Below are 16,017 nucleotides of genomic sequence, written 5' to 3' on the forward strand. Positions count from 1 at the left end.
AGCAACGGCTACAGGAATATATGGTTTGACCAAGACAAAATCGCAACAGAAATTATTTTTTTTTATTGCAAGCGTCTCTTGAAACCCTCTAAAAACAACATAGTAGAAAAAATTAAGCAGGGAAAATATTCATAGTTTGTATAAATTAAAAAGTTACAGTTTTCCCCTAAAATTCGTAATGCACACCCTATAATAAGTAGAAATTTTATTTGTTTCACATATTATTTTCATTTCATGGGAATGGTCACTGCATTGTTTCTAAACATTGTGAATACAAAGAATTCAAGATGGCGGCCATTTTCCCCACCAAAATCGATTTAACGCTTTTATTAAAATTAATATGATAATAATCTGAGTTAAAGGTAGTGGACACACACTATTGGTAATTGTCAAAGACTAGCCTTCACAGTTGGTGTATCTCAACATATGCATATTAAAGGATAACAACCTGTGAAAATTTGAGCTCAATCGGTCATCGAACTTGTAAGATAATAATGAAAGAAAAAAACACCCTTGTCACACGAAAATGTGTGCGTTTAGATGGTTGATTTCGAGACCTCAAGTTCTAAATCTGAGGTATCGAAATCACATTCGTGGAAAATTACTTCTTTCTCGAAAACTATGGCACTTCAGAGGGAGCCGTTTCTCACAATGATTTATACCATCAACCTCTCCCCATTACTCGTGACCAAATAAGGTTTTATGCTAATAATTATTTTGAGTAATTATCAATAGTGTCCACTGCCTTTAAATAACCCTACGTGGATGTACATGCTTTAGACTCCGTGGTAGGTTTAAATGTCCCTTTTAATGTCGTATGACAGTTCTTTAAAGTTGTTATTACTATTAGTAATCACATTAACTTTTACAAACTATACTTTTGACTTTTGGTATAAGAAAAAGCTATCAACTTTGTACGGATACATTCAAAAGCAACTCTAAGTTGCATGCATGAAGTGTTTAACTAGAAAAGTTGCATGACCCCCAAATAATATAATAATAATACCATTTTATTTATCTCAGATGCAAAATAAGCTGTCAGTGGCTACCTGAGGCGATTTCGCACAGTTTATCCCATTGCATTCGCAACACTCTACTGAGCATTCCAAGCCCAGCATCACAGTCTGTTTTGCATTTGCATCGGATCACCTTTAAATTAATAGATTGTATAGTTATCTTCGGTTATGTTAACTGGCGGTAAGAGGGTTTTGGTGGAAAAATGGCCGTCATCTTGGATTTGTTCTTGCTCATATCTGTTTGGAATGTTTAGTGACCATTCCCATAAAAAATTTAAAAAAATTATACGTATTTTAGGGTGTCCCTAAGTTTAGGGGAATAACGGTTATATTTAATATATGCAAATTTCCCCTGATTACCTTTTTGTACATGTTGTTTTTGAGGATTTCAGGAGCCACTTGCATTAAAACATAATTTCTGTTTCAATTTTGTCTAGGTCAAGTCATATTTAGATTGGACTAGAATAATGCCATGCAATGTGAGGTCTTATGCATGTTGGAGAGGGTGTTACACCCGTACATTTGGCGTGCGCGCATTGGGTGGGGGGATCTTCATGGCTTCAATATCTTCCCACTGCTATTTACACTAATGGTCGTAGCCTCGATTCCAACGTGAGTTAAAGTGCCTTTGACGAAATTTCCACAGGATTCAGGAGCATTCTTTCTTCTACTGTCATCGTTTTAGCATCTGTCTTTAGCTTCTTTAGGGAACCACTTTTTATCGCGGCACCCGAGGGAGGGGGGGGGGGGGGCTGGATGTAACTCTTTAGCAAGAGAGGTTACCGGTCATGTTATCAGACTTTTATTGCCTTATACATGATTCTTACGAAATTTGGCAAGGAGGTATTTTGGGTACGTAGTTGAAGTCATGGTTGTTGGAGAGGGAAATCAGACGTGACATAAACGTTTCTTGATAATTATGCACGTTGCAAATTCACGTGACTAAAGATTTGCATAAAGTGAATAATTATACTAAAACGTTTACTTCACGTCCGAGATTTCTGCAAACAATACTTGAGAGCCATGACTTCAAGTACGTACCCAAAATACTACCTTGCCAAATTTCGGCAACAGTATATCAATACATGCTTGAAACTAACCGCGTAAAATAGAGCCTAGTGGATGGGCAAACCCGAATGGCTTTTTCTAACGATTTAACCAATAACTTATTGAACATCCACCCTGGGAGCCATGAATAATAAAGTGGCTCTCTAAACAAGCTAAAGACAGACAAAAATAATCCCTTATTAAAGAAGTGGTACTAACTGATAATAGAATGAAAAAGTAACTCCCCTTTAAGCGAGATACATTATGGTTCGTCTCATTAGAGGCAAAACCGATCTGGAAGTAGCTTGGCAGTAAATTCTGATTCCCAAATCCATTTTCCAGACATTTGTAGCCAATTTACGAAGAGTATCAAAGGTCATGACCCTCATTGGGGTTCAATGTCAGCAATTTTTTTTTATTTTAAGTTACTCACTTTTTAGTGTGAAGAATATGACCAAATTGTTATGATGAATCTTACTTGCTATTGTTTTAACTTAACAGCCAGATTGACTCTTGATGTAAGATAGTTATAGAGTAAGCAGCGACCGGCTTTGTTTTAAAATAAAGAGCTGTTCAAAACAGCTTACTTGTCAAAGAATGTCTCTGCTGTGCAAAAATAAGCAGGATACAAGTCGCAAAATGTATGTTGTACTTGTGACGCGATGTTTTGACTGATATAATCTGGTATTCCTGAATCTGGTAGCACAACCATAGTGCTTAGCTACTTCTTGTGCTAAACAAGTAGCTCTTTGACTTTTTTCCGGGGGGGTGGTGGTTTGGGGGAACAACATGATTAAGTATTTCAATGTGATGTGACCTAGCTGGGGCACGTTGATAATTTTCAAAATTCTGAGAATTTAGCACTAGTTAAAAAAACATGTGTTTCAGTTTTCCAAACTGTGTTACAGGAATGTGATTTCATGTAATCAAGCTTCATTACAGGGGGCGTTCCCAGTTGGCATATCTCACAGTGGTACAAATCACTACCGACCAGATACAAGTATCTTTAGTTTTATGTGCTGAAAGTATTAAGATTATTTTTATCAAAGTTTGGTTGTACAACTCCGAGTAAAGATCAACAAAAAACGTTAGACCTAAAGAGGTAGCGGTTAGAGCCGTTTCTGCTTTCTGCTCTCGTCACAAAATCTCACGACAACATTTCTTGGCTGTTTGCCGCTTGGACGAGTTGGACTAAGCCAGGGATTTGTAGTTAAAGCTGTTCTGTTAGTCGAGGTCCAATCCAACACTTTAAAGAAAGAGCTTTGACTACTGACCTCTTACTGGTCTTTAAAACATTTCAATGTGCCGACTTCTTTGGATCGTAACATAGCGTTAAAGCGCAAAACCTATGGACGGATTTGATGAACTTCTCTTCATCTTACGGAGCAAACTTCCAAATCCAAACTGAAAGACTAGATTGTATCAAAGAACATTATTAGTACATTTTTAGAACACAAAATATTTTGGAATTGAGTTTTGGGGGTTTGGAAACGAGTTGTCTTTTGTGGATGAAGCTGATTTGTTGACGTCATAATGGAGCCATTATGGCGCCGGTTGGCCGTTGGATTCACTGTGGTGTTACTGATATCTTGCAGTTGCGGTGAGTAGAATTTGAACCTCTGAAGTGCCATAGTTTTCGAGAAAGAAGTAATTTTCCACGAATTTGATTTCGATACCTCAGATTTAGAACTTGAGGTCTCGAAATCAACCATCTAAACGCACACAACTTCGTGTGACACGGGTGTTTTTTTTCTTTCGTTATTATCTCGCAAGTTCGATGACCGATTGAGCTCAAATTTTTACAGGTTTGTTATTTTATGCATATGTTGAAATACACCAACCTTGAAGGCTAGTCTTTGACAATTACCAATAGTGTCCACTGCCTTTAAGCCACACTAAACGCTACTTCACAGTTAGTAGCACCCTCACGTAAAAAGAAGGTCACGAACTCAGATGTATTAAAGGCCTATAAATTACACGAAGAGAAGGTGGTTTGCCCGCTGGTGTTCCTGGCAGTGGCTGCTGAATATTATGCCAGGGCACTTTGTAACCGCTTACAAGAGGTGTTACATATGAGTCTCATAATTTCAAAGAAACTTCAAATACCTGTAGCGCAAAGAGTTGACCCCATTATCAAAGACCAAAGCTTCAACAATACATTTTAAAGAAGAAAAACTGTCAAAAAGCTCATTAAAAACTTTAACATTCCTTTCTCAGTTTACCATAAAGAGAGAGAAAACTTTTAACCGTACGGTTTCCATTAGGCCCTTTCAAGACATAAATTATGCGAATATTAGGCCTAAGGTTTTCTCTCGCAAAAGAGCTGCTCGCAGTAGACCCCATTTTCCACAAAACTTATGTAATAATTTCCATCTTTATGTAAAGGGAATAAGCCTAAAGTGATTTGTGATTATAGCGAGCCATAAATACAACCTTTGACCATGAAACATCTTAATCCATTTTATCAACAAATAATTATTTTAATTTTATCTAAGTCTAGGTCAGTTGAGATAAGACACCGAAAAAGGAAAAGAGACCGTATGTTCAGCCAAACTTTATTAACGATAACAACATCTGATTGATTTGCAATATGTTTAAAATAGTTAAGTATTTTTTTAAACGAGACCATAAAGCAAAGGCGAATCTTTGGCACATATTGCAGATTACCCCCCGCACCACCCCCGAAGTACCTTCGTTCCTTTTTCTTCTTTTTTCTCTTTTTTTTTTTTTTTTTTTTTTTTTTTTGGGGGGGGGTGTTTTCTTTAATGGATTATTTTTATTCTTATGAAAATGTGTACATGGCCTTGAAGCGGTGGACACTATTGGTAATTACTCAAAATAATTATACGCATGAAACCTTTCTTGGTGACGAGTAGTGAGGAGAGGTTGATAGTATAAAACATTGTGAGAAACGGCCCACTCTGATGTGCCATAGTTTTCGAGAAAGAAGTAATTTTCCACGAATTTGATTTCGGGACCTCATATCAAGAACTTGAGGTCTCGAAATCAACCATCCAAACGCAAACAACTTCGTATGACAAGGATGTTTTTTTCTTTCATTATATCTCGCAAGTTTGATGACCGATTAAGCTCAAATTTTCACAGGGTTATTTTATGCATATGTTGAGATACACCAACTGTGAAGGCTAGTCTATGACAATAAATTACACCAAAAAAAGTCCCCGGCGGCCCTGCGCACCCTCCCCCCTTCCCCCGCCCCTCCCTCTACCACGGATCGTGTATCATTGCATTGCCCGCGTTTCGAAAAGGCCCATACTCTCTTCGTACCACTTGGGGGCGCTGTACAAAATCTGGGACTCTTTTTGCGTGCTTTTTTAAATCGGTGTCAAAAAAAGTGAAGAAATTACACATTTTTTGTTTGAATTATCTCGTCAAATTGCTATCAAATGACATGAACATCAAAGCCAATCATTTAACATAGATTATTAAAGGTAAGGCGAAGTTTAATGTGGTTTTAAATACATGTTGAGCGTTGCATTTTGACAGTGACAGGCATTGCATTTATTCCCAGAGAAGAGTGAGGAGAGTTGTCAGGTTGTGTTAACACGTGACCGTAACCGAAGACTAAATAGAGTTATATTTACACTTGGCTACACTCAGCTCAGGTCTGGAGCTATGTATGTACTGAGAGTGAGAGTCTGACATGTAGATAAGATAGATTGATATACATATTTAATACAGCCCTTCCATTCCAAGTTGAAAGTTGTCAAAAACAGTGTCTCACTTTTCACCCTTTTCTTTTTTTACTTCACCATGGTCACGGTCAATGATACCGTCATATCATCCAATGACAGGGGAGTGGGGGGGGGGGGGGGGCTACATGACACATAACTTTTATTATAAGACTTTTTAAAAGTGTGTATTTTTACTTCTTTCTTCTAAATCTAATTCTACCTCTATCAATATCATATTTTATCTTCTATCTAGTGCTACATTACATTACTCATCAAAGCCAAAGTCCCACAACCTTTGCTTTAGAATTAGATCATTCATCATCGAGCTAGCCTGTATCTGTTTTGTATTTTGTTTTTATATTTTATTTATTTGTCGGTTTCTTTCTTTCCCAGTTCGTCATGGAAATTGTCAAGGTTCAACCACTGTGGTACCTCCTGTTTCAAGCCGTAAGTATTGTGGGTCGGTAAACTAATAAGAGGAACGACTGTGAGTGTGAGGTGAAGTTTTGAAGACCTCATAGTCATAGTTCTAGTAGTAGTACACATGGTAACAGGTTAGAGGTATTTTTTTGTTGGAAGTGTATTTGAAAAACACATTTTGTGAAAAAAAACATGAGGAAAACTTACTGGGCAAATTTTACACAATTTCGGTTGAACAAAGAAAAATTGACACGAGCAGGACTTGAACATGCAACCTTAGACATAATCACTGAATAATTTCAGTAGTTTGCTCTACAGACGTTGGGCCCATGCTCCAATGGATAGCTCCACAGCCTAAGGTTCCGTAAGTAAATATCCAAAAGTTCTTAACTGGCACCCCGAACAAAGATATTAATAATAACACAAAATAGGGACACCGCCAACATAGGCTAGATAGCTCAAATGGTAGAGTGCCGGCACAATAATCCGGAGGTTGTTGGTTCTAATCCCACTCTTTGTTCAACCCTAAAAATCAAACTGATATTTGTATTGGCCGTTTTTCAAATTCAGAGCCGACCGATTGGAATTGTGACTTTGAGCTCGATCTCTGTACGTACACTCAAGCTCTAGATGACAACTTTGATTGGACTAGAGACTTTGGTGGGACGGCTTCAACCAATACTGGACCAAGTGTGGACCACACAAAGGGAGATGGTAAGGAAAAGGTTTAGAAAATCAAACATGTTATCACACAAAGCATGGAAAAATATAGCGCTTCTGCGCCCCATACCCAACAAGGCCGAAAGACTTACAAATTTATCTTCTAGCCTCATTAAGTCAATGAGGTTAGGTCATAAATGTTGTTTTTAATTTTCCACGCGTAAAGTTTAGAATGTAATTTTTGCATTGACTATATGCCGAGCTTGGAAGTGTCGTGGCCGAGCGGTTAAGAGCACCGAATTCAAACTCTAGTGTTTCTGATCAGCAGAGTGTGGGTTCGAATCCCCAGCCGTGACACTTGTGTCCTTGAGCAAGACACTTAACCATTGCTTCGTCCTTCGGATGGGACGTAAAGCCGTTGGTCCCATGTGTTGTGTAACGCATGTAAAAGAACCCAGTGCACTTATCGAAAAGAGAAGGGGTTCGCCCCGGTGTTCCTGGTTGTGGCTGCTTAATGCGCCTTAGCACCTTGTAAACCCTTATTAGGTGCTAAATAATTGGGTCTCAGAATTCATCACTACAATTACCTATCTTTCTGAAAGTTTGTATAATACTCAGCGCCTTGAGTACCTTGTTTGGTAGATACGTGCGCTATATAAGACTTCAATATTATATTATTATTAGCTTGACGCATTGACACACTCACAATACGCAGAGTGCAATATAAAAACTAGGAGAAGGTTACGGCTTAATACCACACTTCGTTTTGAGCATCTAATTGGAGGATTAGCGCATACTCAAAAGACTCCTTGCATAATGGTGGCAAAATCTCATAGAAATAGAACCAGGAGAGTGCTGAGCTCAACCGACCCGTGTGTCGTCTGTGGTCACAGCTTCTCGCACTAAGTGTAACGTGACACCTGGTGTGGCTAAATTATCATCACATGACATGCACTGTGGACCGTTTCTACGTGTTATCATTGCCCTCTCATCTAATAAAGTAGTTGCTCACTCAGTTTCTTATGTAATTATTTAAATCTTTAAGTACTACCACTACTTTCTTTGTCCTCTCAATGATGAAATTCCTAGCCTGAAAATTACAATGTCAACCTCATTCTCATTTATCTCGATCATCCCCTTACATTACAGCTACTGGTTTCTACATGTACATTGAGACTTCAAGCCCTCGCGTTCAGGACGAGGTTGCACGCCTGGAGAGCGGTCTTATACCCAACCCTAACAACCAGATGTGTGTGACATTCTGGTATCATATGTTTGGAGACCATGTTCAAGATCTTAATATTTATATCAAGACGTTGAACGGACTCGGAACTGCTAAGTGGACGAGGTCTGGAACTAAGCTTGACAAGTGGTACCAAGGAGATTTCAGTGTCGTCCCTACCGCTGACTTTCAGGTGAAGATTGATATTTATTGACCCATAAGGCCATGTCACACGAGGCAAATTACAGGCAACCAGTTCCAGGTAATCTCAGAGAAGAGAAGCCATTCATGTTTGAATGATCTCATCTTATTCTTGGGGATCGTGTTACTCATGTGCTTCCAAGGTGGTCCTGTAGCAAAGAAAAGTGCAAGCCTGAGGAATCCTGGAAACGGGTGCTTGTTATGTGAACCTCAAAAACTAGGGTTAACCATGATAAGTGCTCTGAGTTCTTTAACGTCCTCTACCTTTCCATGGCCAGGTCTTAAACCTACACTCTGCTGATCAGAAACTAGAGCTCGAGTCCAGTGCTCTTATCCGCTGGACCACAAATGACAAAAAGTCAAACTTGAAATATTGAAGTTTATAAGGATCTATATGTTTTGATTTTGTTTTTTTCTCAGGTTGTGTTCGAGGGAGTCGTTGGTTCTACGTACCTGTCAGATATCGCTATTGATGACATCACAGTAACCAATGGCGATTGTCCTGGTAGGTTTCATTCAATACTTTGTTCAGATTCGCACTTGATTGGGAAAAATGTAAGTCTGTATTTAGACCTTGCAGAGGGCACCACAGCGAAAGCACAGGGAACCGCAACAATATCTGTGGGTGTCCTTCATGCGGTGAGCAAATGACTCGGGTGCCCTTCCGACAGTGAGAGACATGCGTCCCATCACTACCAATCATGGTCTAAGATGATGAGGATATTTGTTACTCGCACCTTGTGTAATACTGCACCTTCACAACCACACTACATGAACACCCCTACACTACACCTTGGACAAGCAGTTAGCTTTCTAGGTGGTTATTCATCAAGCACCAAGCTATCGCTAATTTGTTCAGGCCTGCAATTCTGTATACATTTTTGTCTAAAATTTTATTATTAATAACTGGTACAATTCATTTCTGTGTTTGTGATTAGCGAGAGACTTGTGTGAGTTCCAGGATTCAGGCATCTGTAACTTCGTCCAGGATAGCACGGATGATTTTGATTGGGTGCAGAACAGTGGATCAACAACATCAGCAAATACTGGACCCTCAGTTGATGTGACGTATGGGACTGATTTTGGTAAGGGGCTATCAGAGCTGTCAACTCTCACTGATTCAATATAAACCACAAGGGAAACTGACTGGGTAAATTTTGAAATGATTTTTGGGGTTGAACAAAGAATTGTCTAGAGTGGGATTCAAACCAACGACCTCGGGCACATTAATCCGGAGGTCGTTGGTTCGAATCCCGCTCTAGTCAATTCTTTGTTCAACCCCAAAAATCCTCTCACTGATTCTGCAGAAAGTTCCCTGATGTGTAAACCAATCTTTCCATGTTCTGAAAAACCAAGTATTTTCCTACATTTTTTTAAAGGACCCCTGCATACAATTCCTGTTGCAAGACCGCATAAGACTGTACATGTATTAACCATACTTGATGATCACTATGTCCAACACCTAGGCAATAATCACAGCCAAAATGCTTGGGCCACCCATTCCTAACGGTAAATAAAACAATTCCCTGTCCACTCCCAGTGTTCTGTCAATGTTGACTGTAACGCAGAAGAAGATTGGCAAATGGAACCAACATTGAAAGGGGGTAGGGGGGTCAACGAGATATGGCCGGGATTGTAGGTCCAAATTGGGGATACAATTTGGCTATGGCTGGGTTAACACTTGAACATGCATTGAGGCATAGGATGCCCCAAATTACAGCAATAGCCGTAGCAGCAGCTACCAATTCAGACACAGGTTTTTTCTTCTTTTTCTGTCAAGTAATAAACCACAAAGGAAACTGACTGGGGAAGTTGATATAGTTTGGGTTTGAACACAGACAAAATGACTGGAACAGGACTTGAACCAAAGACCTCCGAATTAATGCACCCACCCTCTACTGACTGTTGGTGGAAACTATCTTTTTTTTTTCCTTTAAGACATGGCCTAACAATAATTGACTTTCTCTACTTTTTCCCGAAGGCAATTACATGTACATTGAAGCATCAGGTCAGTCTGTAGGGTCAGTTGCTAGACTAATGACCTCTTCAGTGACCCCTAGTCCGGGCATTAGTAGCTACTGTTGGTTCTTCCAGTATCACATGTATGGAGATCAGATGGGAACGTTGAATGTTAAGGTAAGTCTGGTCAGTCTGTAGGGTCCGTAGCTAGACTATTGACCTCTACAGTGACCCCTAGTCCAGGCATTAGTAGCTACTGTTAGTTACTCCAGTATCACTTGTATGGAGATCAGATGGGAACGTTGAATTTTAAGGCAAGGCTGCTGACGTGGGCTAAGTTTCATGTAGAGATGTTAAGCAGAAAATAGTGCCAGACATTTTCGGTGAGCAGAAGAAAGCAGGATACTAATCACAACAATGTAAACTTTGGCTGATAAACCTGTTACTGTTAAGCAATACTTTTCTGTGCTTAGCAAGTTTTGTTCTTGACAGGCTTTATGAATATTGAGCCCTTGGCCCAATTTAATGGGTTAACTGGCTCAAGGCTAAAACACTGGTCTTAGGCTGGCAGTCCATGACCCCTGAGTACACAAGAGTAAACATAAAACTCAGACATGTTCCATCTGCTGTGCCTCAGAACTAGCTTGTCAACATCCAGTACCTTAAAAATCGACTCTCCAACTATATTATATAAGTATGTAAAATGTCTGAACTGATTTGAACTGATTTGATTTCAGATTGCAAGCACATCATCCCAAGCAGTCCTTTGGACTCGTAGTGGTAACCTAGGCAACCTATGGTCAGTGGGTTATGCCAGTGTGACTTCATTGGTGCCGTATCAGCTGGTGTTTGAAGGCATAGTGGGGACCGGGGAACGCGGTGATATCGCTATTGATGATGTTGGTTTTACCTTAGGAACATGTTCTTATCAAGGTATGTCACCATGGCAACCAGGAGAATTGCGCTTAAATCTTTCAAACTTAAATAACGGTTGGCCTAGTCTATTGATTAAAAGTATTGTTTTAAGACAACTTGTGCAAGACAACTTGTTGCATGGTGTGGCAGAAGCAGTTAAGAGCACCAGACTCAAGCTCTGCTGTTTCAGCAGAGTGTGGGTTTGAGTTCCGGTCGTCGCAACTTGGTTCTACAAAATAGCGGAAGATGTTATTTCACGAAAGAAAGCCGACACAATTTCGTGTTGATCAATCTACTTTTTAAACATCTTTCCATCCATCTTTTTTTCATATAACAAAGGACTTTTATAGCCCAAATCAACTGAATATTGTTTTCCAGAGAGTTGTGATTTCGAGTTGGGAACCTGTCTGTGGACAAATGACATCACAGGTGATGTATTTGATTGGCTGCGTCTGAGTGGAACGACTGCAAGCACATACACTGGACCCATCGTCGATCATACAACACTCAGTCAAAGCGGTAAGTTATGTTACATCTCTACCTGACACTAGAGGGCGGTATTCACAATCCATCACAATCCATTGTGGTAGCACCATGTTTATTCTTGAAAGGTAGATTATGATCTTTTGAGAACTTGTCTTGCTTTATATTTACTATCCATGAAGTAGATTTTTCAGTAGTAGAATATATAGCAAGACAAAAATCTACCTAGCAAGTAGATGCACACATAGTGTTACCGCAAACCAAATTTACATTGATACATATTACCATGCAATGCCTCAAATCCCATATAAAGAAATTAATCTGATTGTTTTTTCTTCTGCTTGGATGCGTCCCTCTTTAGGTTTTTACATGTACACAGAAACAAGCTCCCCAAGAGTAGTCGGAGATAACGCCATCTTCCGGAGCCCAGAGATTATTCCCAGAGTCGGTGATGGCCCAATCTGCCTCACCTTCTGGTATCACATGTTTGGTACCGATATCGGTGAGCTTAGTGTCTCCGTGGTTACAGAGCCATCTACAGCCAATCAAGCAGTCACGTTGAGATGGCTGGTAAGCGGGCAGCAGAGTACCGATGAATATGACTGGCTGAGTGGGCAGTTTGAGGTGTCCGAGACTCTACCTTTTCAGGTTTGTTGATTATTTAGTAAACTTTCAAAAAAGGTAATCCAACAAGAATCTTAAACAAGGTTCCTTGTGACTTTGTCAACCTTTCTACAATACTTTCTCAAGATAAATAATTGTCTTTTATAATAAACTGGTTTTATATTCTTCTCACTAGTTTTCTGTCTTACAGTTATACATGTTAGAAAAACCTTGCGCAACGTTTATGGCGTAAGTTGCGCCATAAATGTTGCGCAAGTGGACTTATGCAGTTGCGTAAAATATCGTGAAATCGGCCCCAGGAATGTTGTTAGTTATTTCCTTCTTGGATGTTCAGACCATGGGGTTGAATAGTCTGAAGGTGCCTTTTCCACAGTCGCTTCCTACTCAGACGAGCAGTCTCTCTGAGTGCCTCAATATATATTTCATTTGGTTTGTTACAGGTTACCTTTGAAGGTATTGTTGGGATAACGTATCTTGGAGACATCGCTATTGATGATATTGAACTCATCAATGGAACCTGTACTAGTAAGTCACTCTAAACTGAACGTTAATTCACAGACTGATTTGAAACTTTGCATGGCTCAGTAGAATCAGGTGAGGTTTGCAGTGGCACCATGTGTAAACCTCTTTTGAGTAGTGTTGGTTCTGAAAAGAAATGTCAACTACTGGTTCTTTTCAGAATCAACACTACTTAAAAGATATTCTCACATAGTGCTACAGCAAATCTAATCTGCAGTCTATTACAGTTATCCATAACAATGTAGCTTGATGTGGCCAGGCGGTTATGAGGACCTGGATCATGTACTGGGTTGAGTTTCATCAAGATATGCTTAAAGCTCAAAAAAAACTTAGTACGACAAAATTATGCACACCAGAATAGGCTTACAAGCCCAAGTATGTGTACCATGACCCCTGTCCCCTGTGCTAACTTTTTGCCGAGCAAAAATTTTGTAGACAAAATTGACTGCTTATCAGCAGCGCTATGAAATTGGGCCCATGTGTTTTTGATTCGCAGAGTATTGGTAGCAGAGACATTCTCTGCACTGTCAGATTTCTATCACTAAAAAAAAAAAAAAAAATTCCAACCAATTATACCATTGACACATTTTTAAATTCTAAAGTTTTTCTTCTTTTATTTATAAAATTTCTTAAAATTTCTGTTGCCATTTTAGCTCAACCGAGTGCAGCAGATCCTTTCCTCTACGTCAACAACTGCACATGTGACTTTGAATCCCTCTTGTGTTCATGGACTCAAGATACAGCGGATGTATTTGATTGGACGTTAACAACTACCTCCACTCCCTCAGCGGGGACTGGACCAACATCAGAACACAACGCTGCTGGTAAGTATTGTTTACCTCGTTGAATATCACCATAGCAACTGCATAAGAAGTAACAGACCTCCTGCATAGGCAACCAATGTAGAAGTCGACCAATGGAAATGTGTACATGTGTACACTCCACGCACAGTGCTTTGCCAATGATAGGTGTTCATTTGACTTCAGTGAGTGCGCTATGTGCAAGGGTCTGTAGGAGAACAAAGTAAATGTTTGCACCTAACAAGCTTTGCAAAATCCCCTCCCTTTACACTTTTTGTCAGTATCTCAATTGTCTGCTACGACTGTTGCTAAGCATGTCCTATAATTTGATGCATGATGACACAACAATCTAGCCATTGCTGTAGCATTGCCATCATTTAGGCCACTTAGTTGATGACAAATTGATTGTTTTACTGAGTCTTTACTAAGCCTGTTTTGTACTCATAGTTGATGACAAATTGATTGTTTTACTGAGTCTTTACTAAGCCTGTTTTGTACTCATAGTTGATGACAAATTGATTGTTTTACTGAGTCTTTACTGAGCCTGTTTTATACTCATAGTTGATGACGAATTGATTGTTTCACTGAATCTCTACTAGGTGGTTACTATGCCTTCATTGAGGCCTCTTCTCCACGAGTAGTTGGCGACGCTGCTAGTCTCATCTCCAGTGACCTTTACCCTACGACCCCTGGGTCAGCCTGTATTGAGTTCTGGTATCATATGTTCGGTGGTGGAGTCGGTTCATTGAATCTCTATACATCGGTATCTAATGTACGGACACCGGTTTGGAGTTTAGCTGGTTCCCAAGAAGATGCATGGAAGGTTGCTAGAGTTACCGTTGCATCACCGGTTCAATTCAAGGTAATTCATCGAGTTAACGACACTCAAAAGATTAGACGTTTCTCACTTTTATCCGAACTCAGACTGAACTGTTAGCCTGTGTGGACTATATCAAGGAGCTGCTCGAGTCTCAAGGAGTAAGGGGTAGAACTTTTGTTGACAATCTCACCCCTATCTCTCCTAATTCAAACCGATCGATCATAACCTGCCCCGGGAGGAAAATTAATATTTTATGTTGTTTCCCAAGTGTCTAGTATTTGCATGTCTCAAACAAAATGAAATTTATAATTTGGTTTTTACCCTTACACCGATGAGTATTTAAGCACTGTATATTCCCAAGTTTTGTGAGAAAAATCCACAGGCAAATCACTACGGTGGGATTCAAACTCGAAACCTTTGCATTGCTAGAGCAGATGTCTAACCACTAGACCATCGAGCTAGCCCACTAGCTAGAGGCAGTTTGAATCCTTAAGAGATGTGAATCTTTGCATCGGTGATAAAGAATATAATTTCTGATTCAGATTATTTTTTTCAGTCATTTTTACCAGAGGAAACAAGCTATGAAAATATTCACAATTTCTGGGCATAATTTATGGTGATGATTTTGAAGATAAAGAAATGTTTCTATAAAGGGTATTTATAAAGTGTATGTAAATAAAACTAAATATAAATTGCTTTCCTTTTCACTTTCAGGTTATTCTGGAAGCTGTCGTTGGCACAACATATCAAAGTGATATATCGGTAGACGATATACTATATACTTCTGGATCTTGCCCACCAATCAGTAAGTGAAATGTCTCTCAGATTAAAATGTGTTTGAATCCCTCTCTCTAAAACCACATTCCTTAGAAGGGAATCATTTCTCAAAATTTTATACATTATCAACAGCTGCAGTGCTTCTAACCAAGTAAATTTTATTTCATTAATTTGTGTAGTAATTACTTGAGGCAGGCCTTGAACTTTGCTCTTGAAGGAGCACGGAGTAATTTACCTCTGATAAGGGGCACTTCTATGAGGAAAATGAAACCTTGCAGAGGGCACGGCAACCAAACCACAGGGCACCATTGATGTGGATGCCATGGGATATTTTGAGGTGTGACGAGGGTCTCCCTTTAAAACTTTGTATTTAAATTTTCCATTATGTAGGAACCTGCACTTTTGAAATAAACAGCTGTGATTGGACGCAGGAGACTTCTGCAGATCAATTTGATTGGTCAAGACTCCAGGCTTCAGCTGTTTCTCATTCTCCAGGCCAACTTGTTGACAAGACAACAGGAACGCCAAACGGTAAGTCCATCAATGAAACTAATTATAATTAACTATTATCTACCAAAGAATTATGCACTCAAGGGATTTTTGTGTGGAAGATTAGGCTCTGTATACAACATCCTTGGTTTCAATACGCCTGTTTTTTTTTTTTTTACAGAACTAGGGAAAGTATTTAGTATACAGTGCTTACACACACACCGGTATTCCGGTATAAGGGTAAAACCAACTAACAGTCTTTATCCTGATGCAATTTGGTTTTATTACCAGAATTATATGATTATAATAAAAATTTGTTGTTTGTTATTCAGGTTATATCATGTACTTGAATCCATCGTTGGGGCAAGGC

General features: G+C 39.3%; 1 protein-coding gene across 1 annotated transcript; it reads left to right on the forward strand.

Moving 5' to 3' along the window:
• The first annotated feature begins 5,382 nt into the window (after positions 1–5,382).
• LOC139943409 (MAM and LDL-receptor class A domain-containing protein 1-like) lies at positions 5,383–15,997 on the forward strand. Its single transcript, XM_071940221.1, has 17 exons — positions 5,383–5,515; positions 6,152–6,205; positions 6,749–6,892; positions 7,988–8,253; positions 8,682–8,766; positions 9,200–9,346; positions 10,243–10,397; positions 10,958–11,153; positions 11,514–11,654; positions 11,980–12,266; positions 12,683–12,767; positions 13,415–13,585; positions 14,161–14,423; positions 15,096–15,186; positions 15,549–15,689; positions 15,829–15,839; positions 15,980–15,997. Exons 4-17 carry the CDS (start codon positions 8,002–8,004, stop codon positions 15,995–15,997), a joined length of 2,043 nt encoding a protein of 680 aa, XP_071796322.1. The 5' UTR covers positions 5,383–5,515; positions 6,152–6,205; positions 6,749–6,892; positions 7,988–8,001.
• Positions 15,998–16,017: the final 20 nt, after the last annotated feature.

Source organism: Asterias amurensis, chromosome 10 (assembly GCF_032118995.1).
Source record: "Asterias amurensis chromosome 10, ASM3211899v1".
NCBI lineage: Eukaryota > Metazoa > Echinodermata > Asteroidea > Forcipulatida > Asteriidae > Asterias > Asterias amurensis.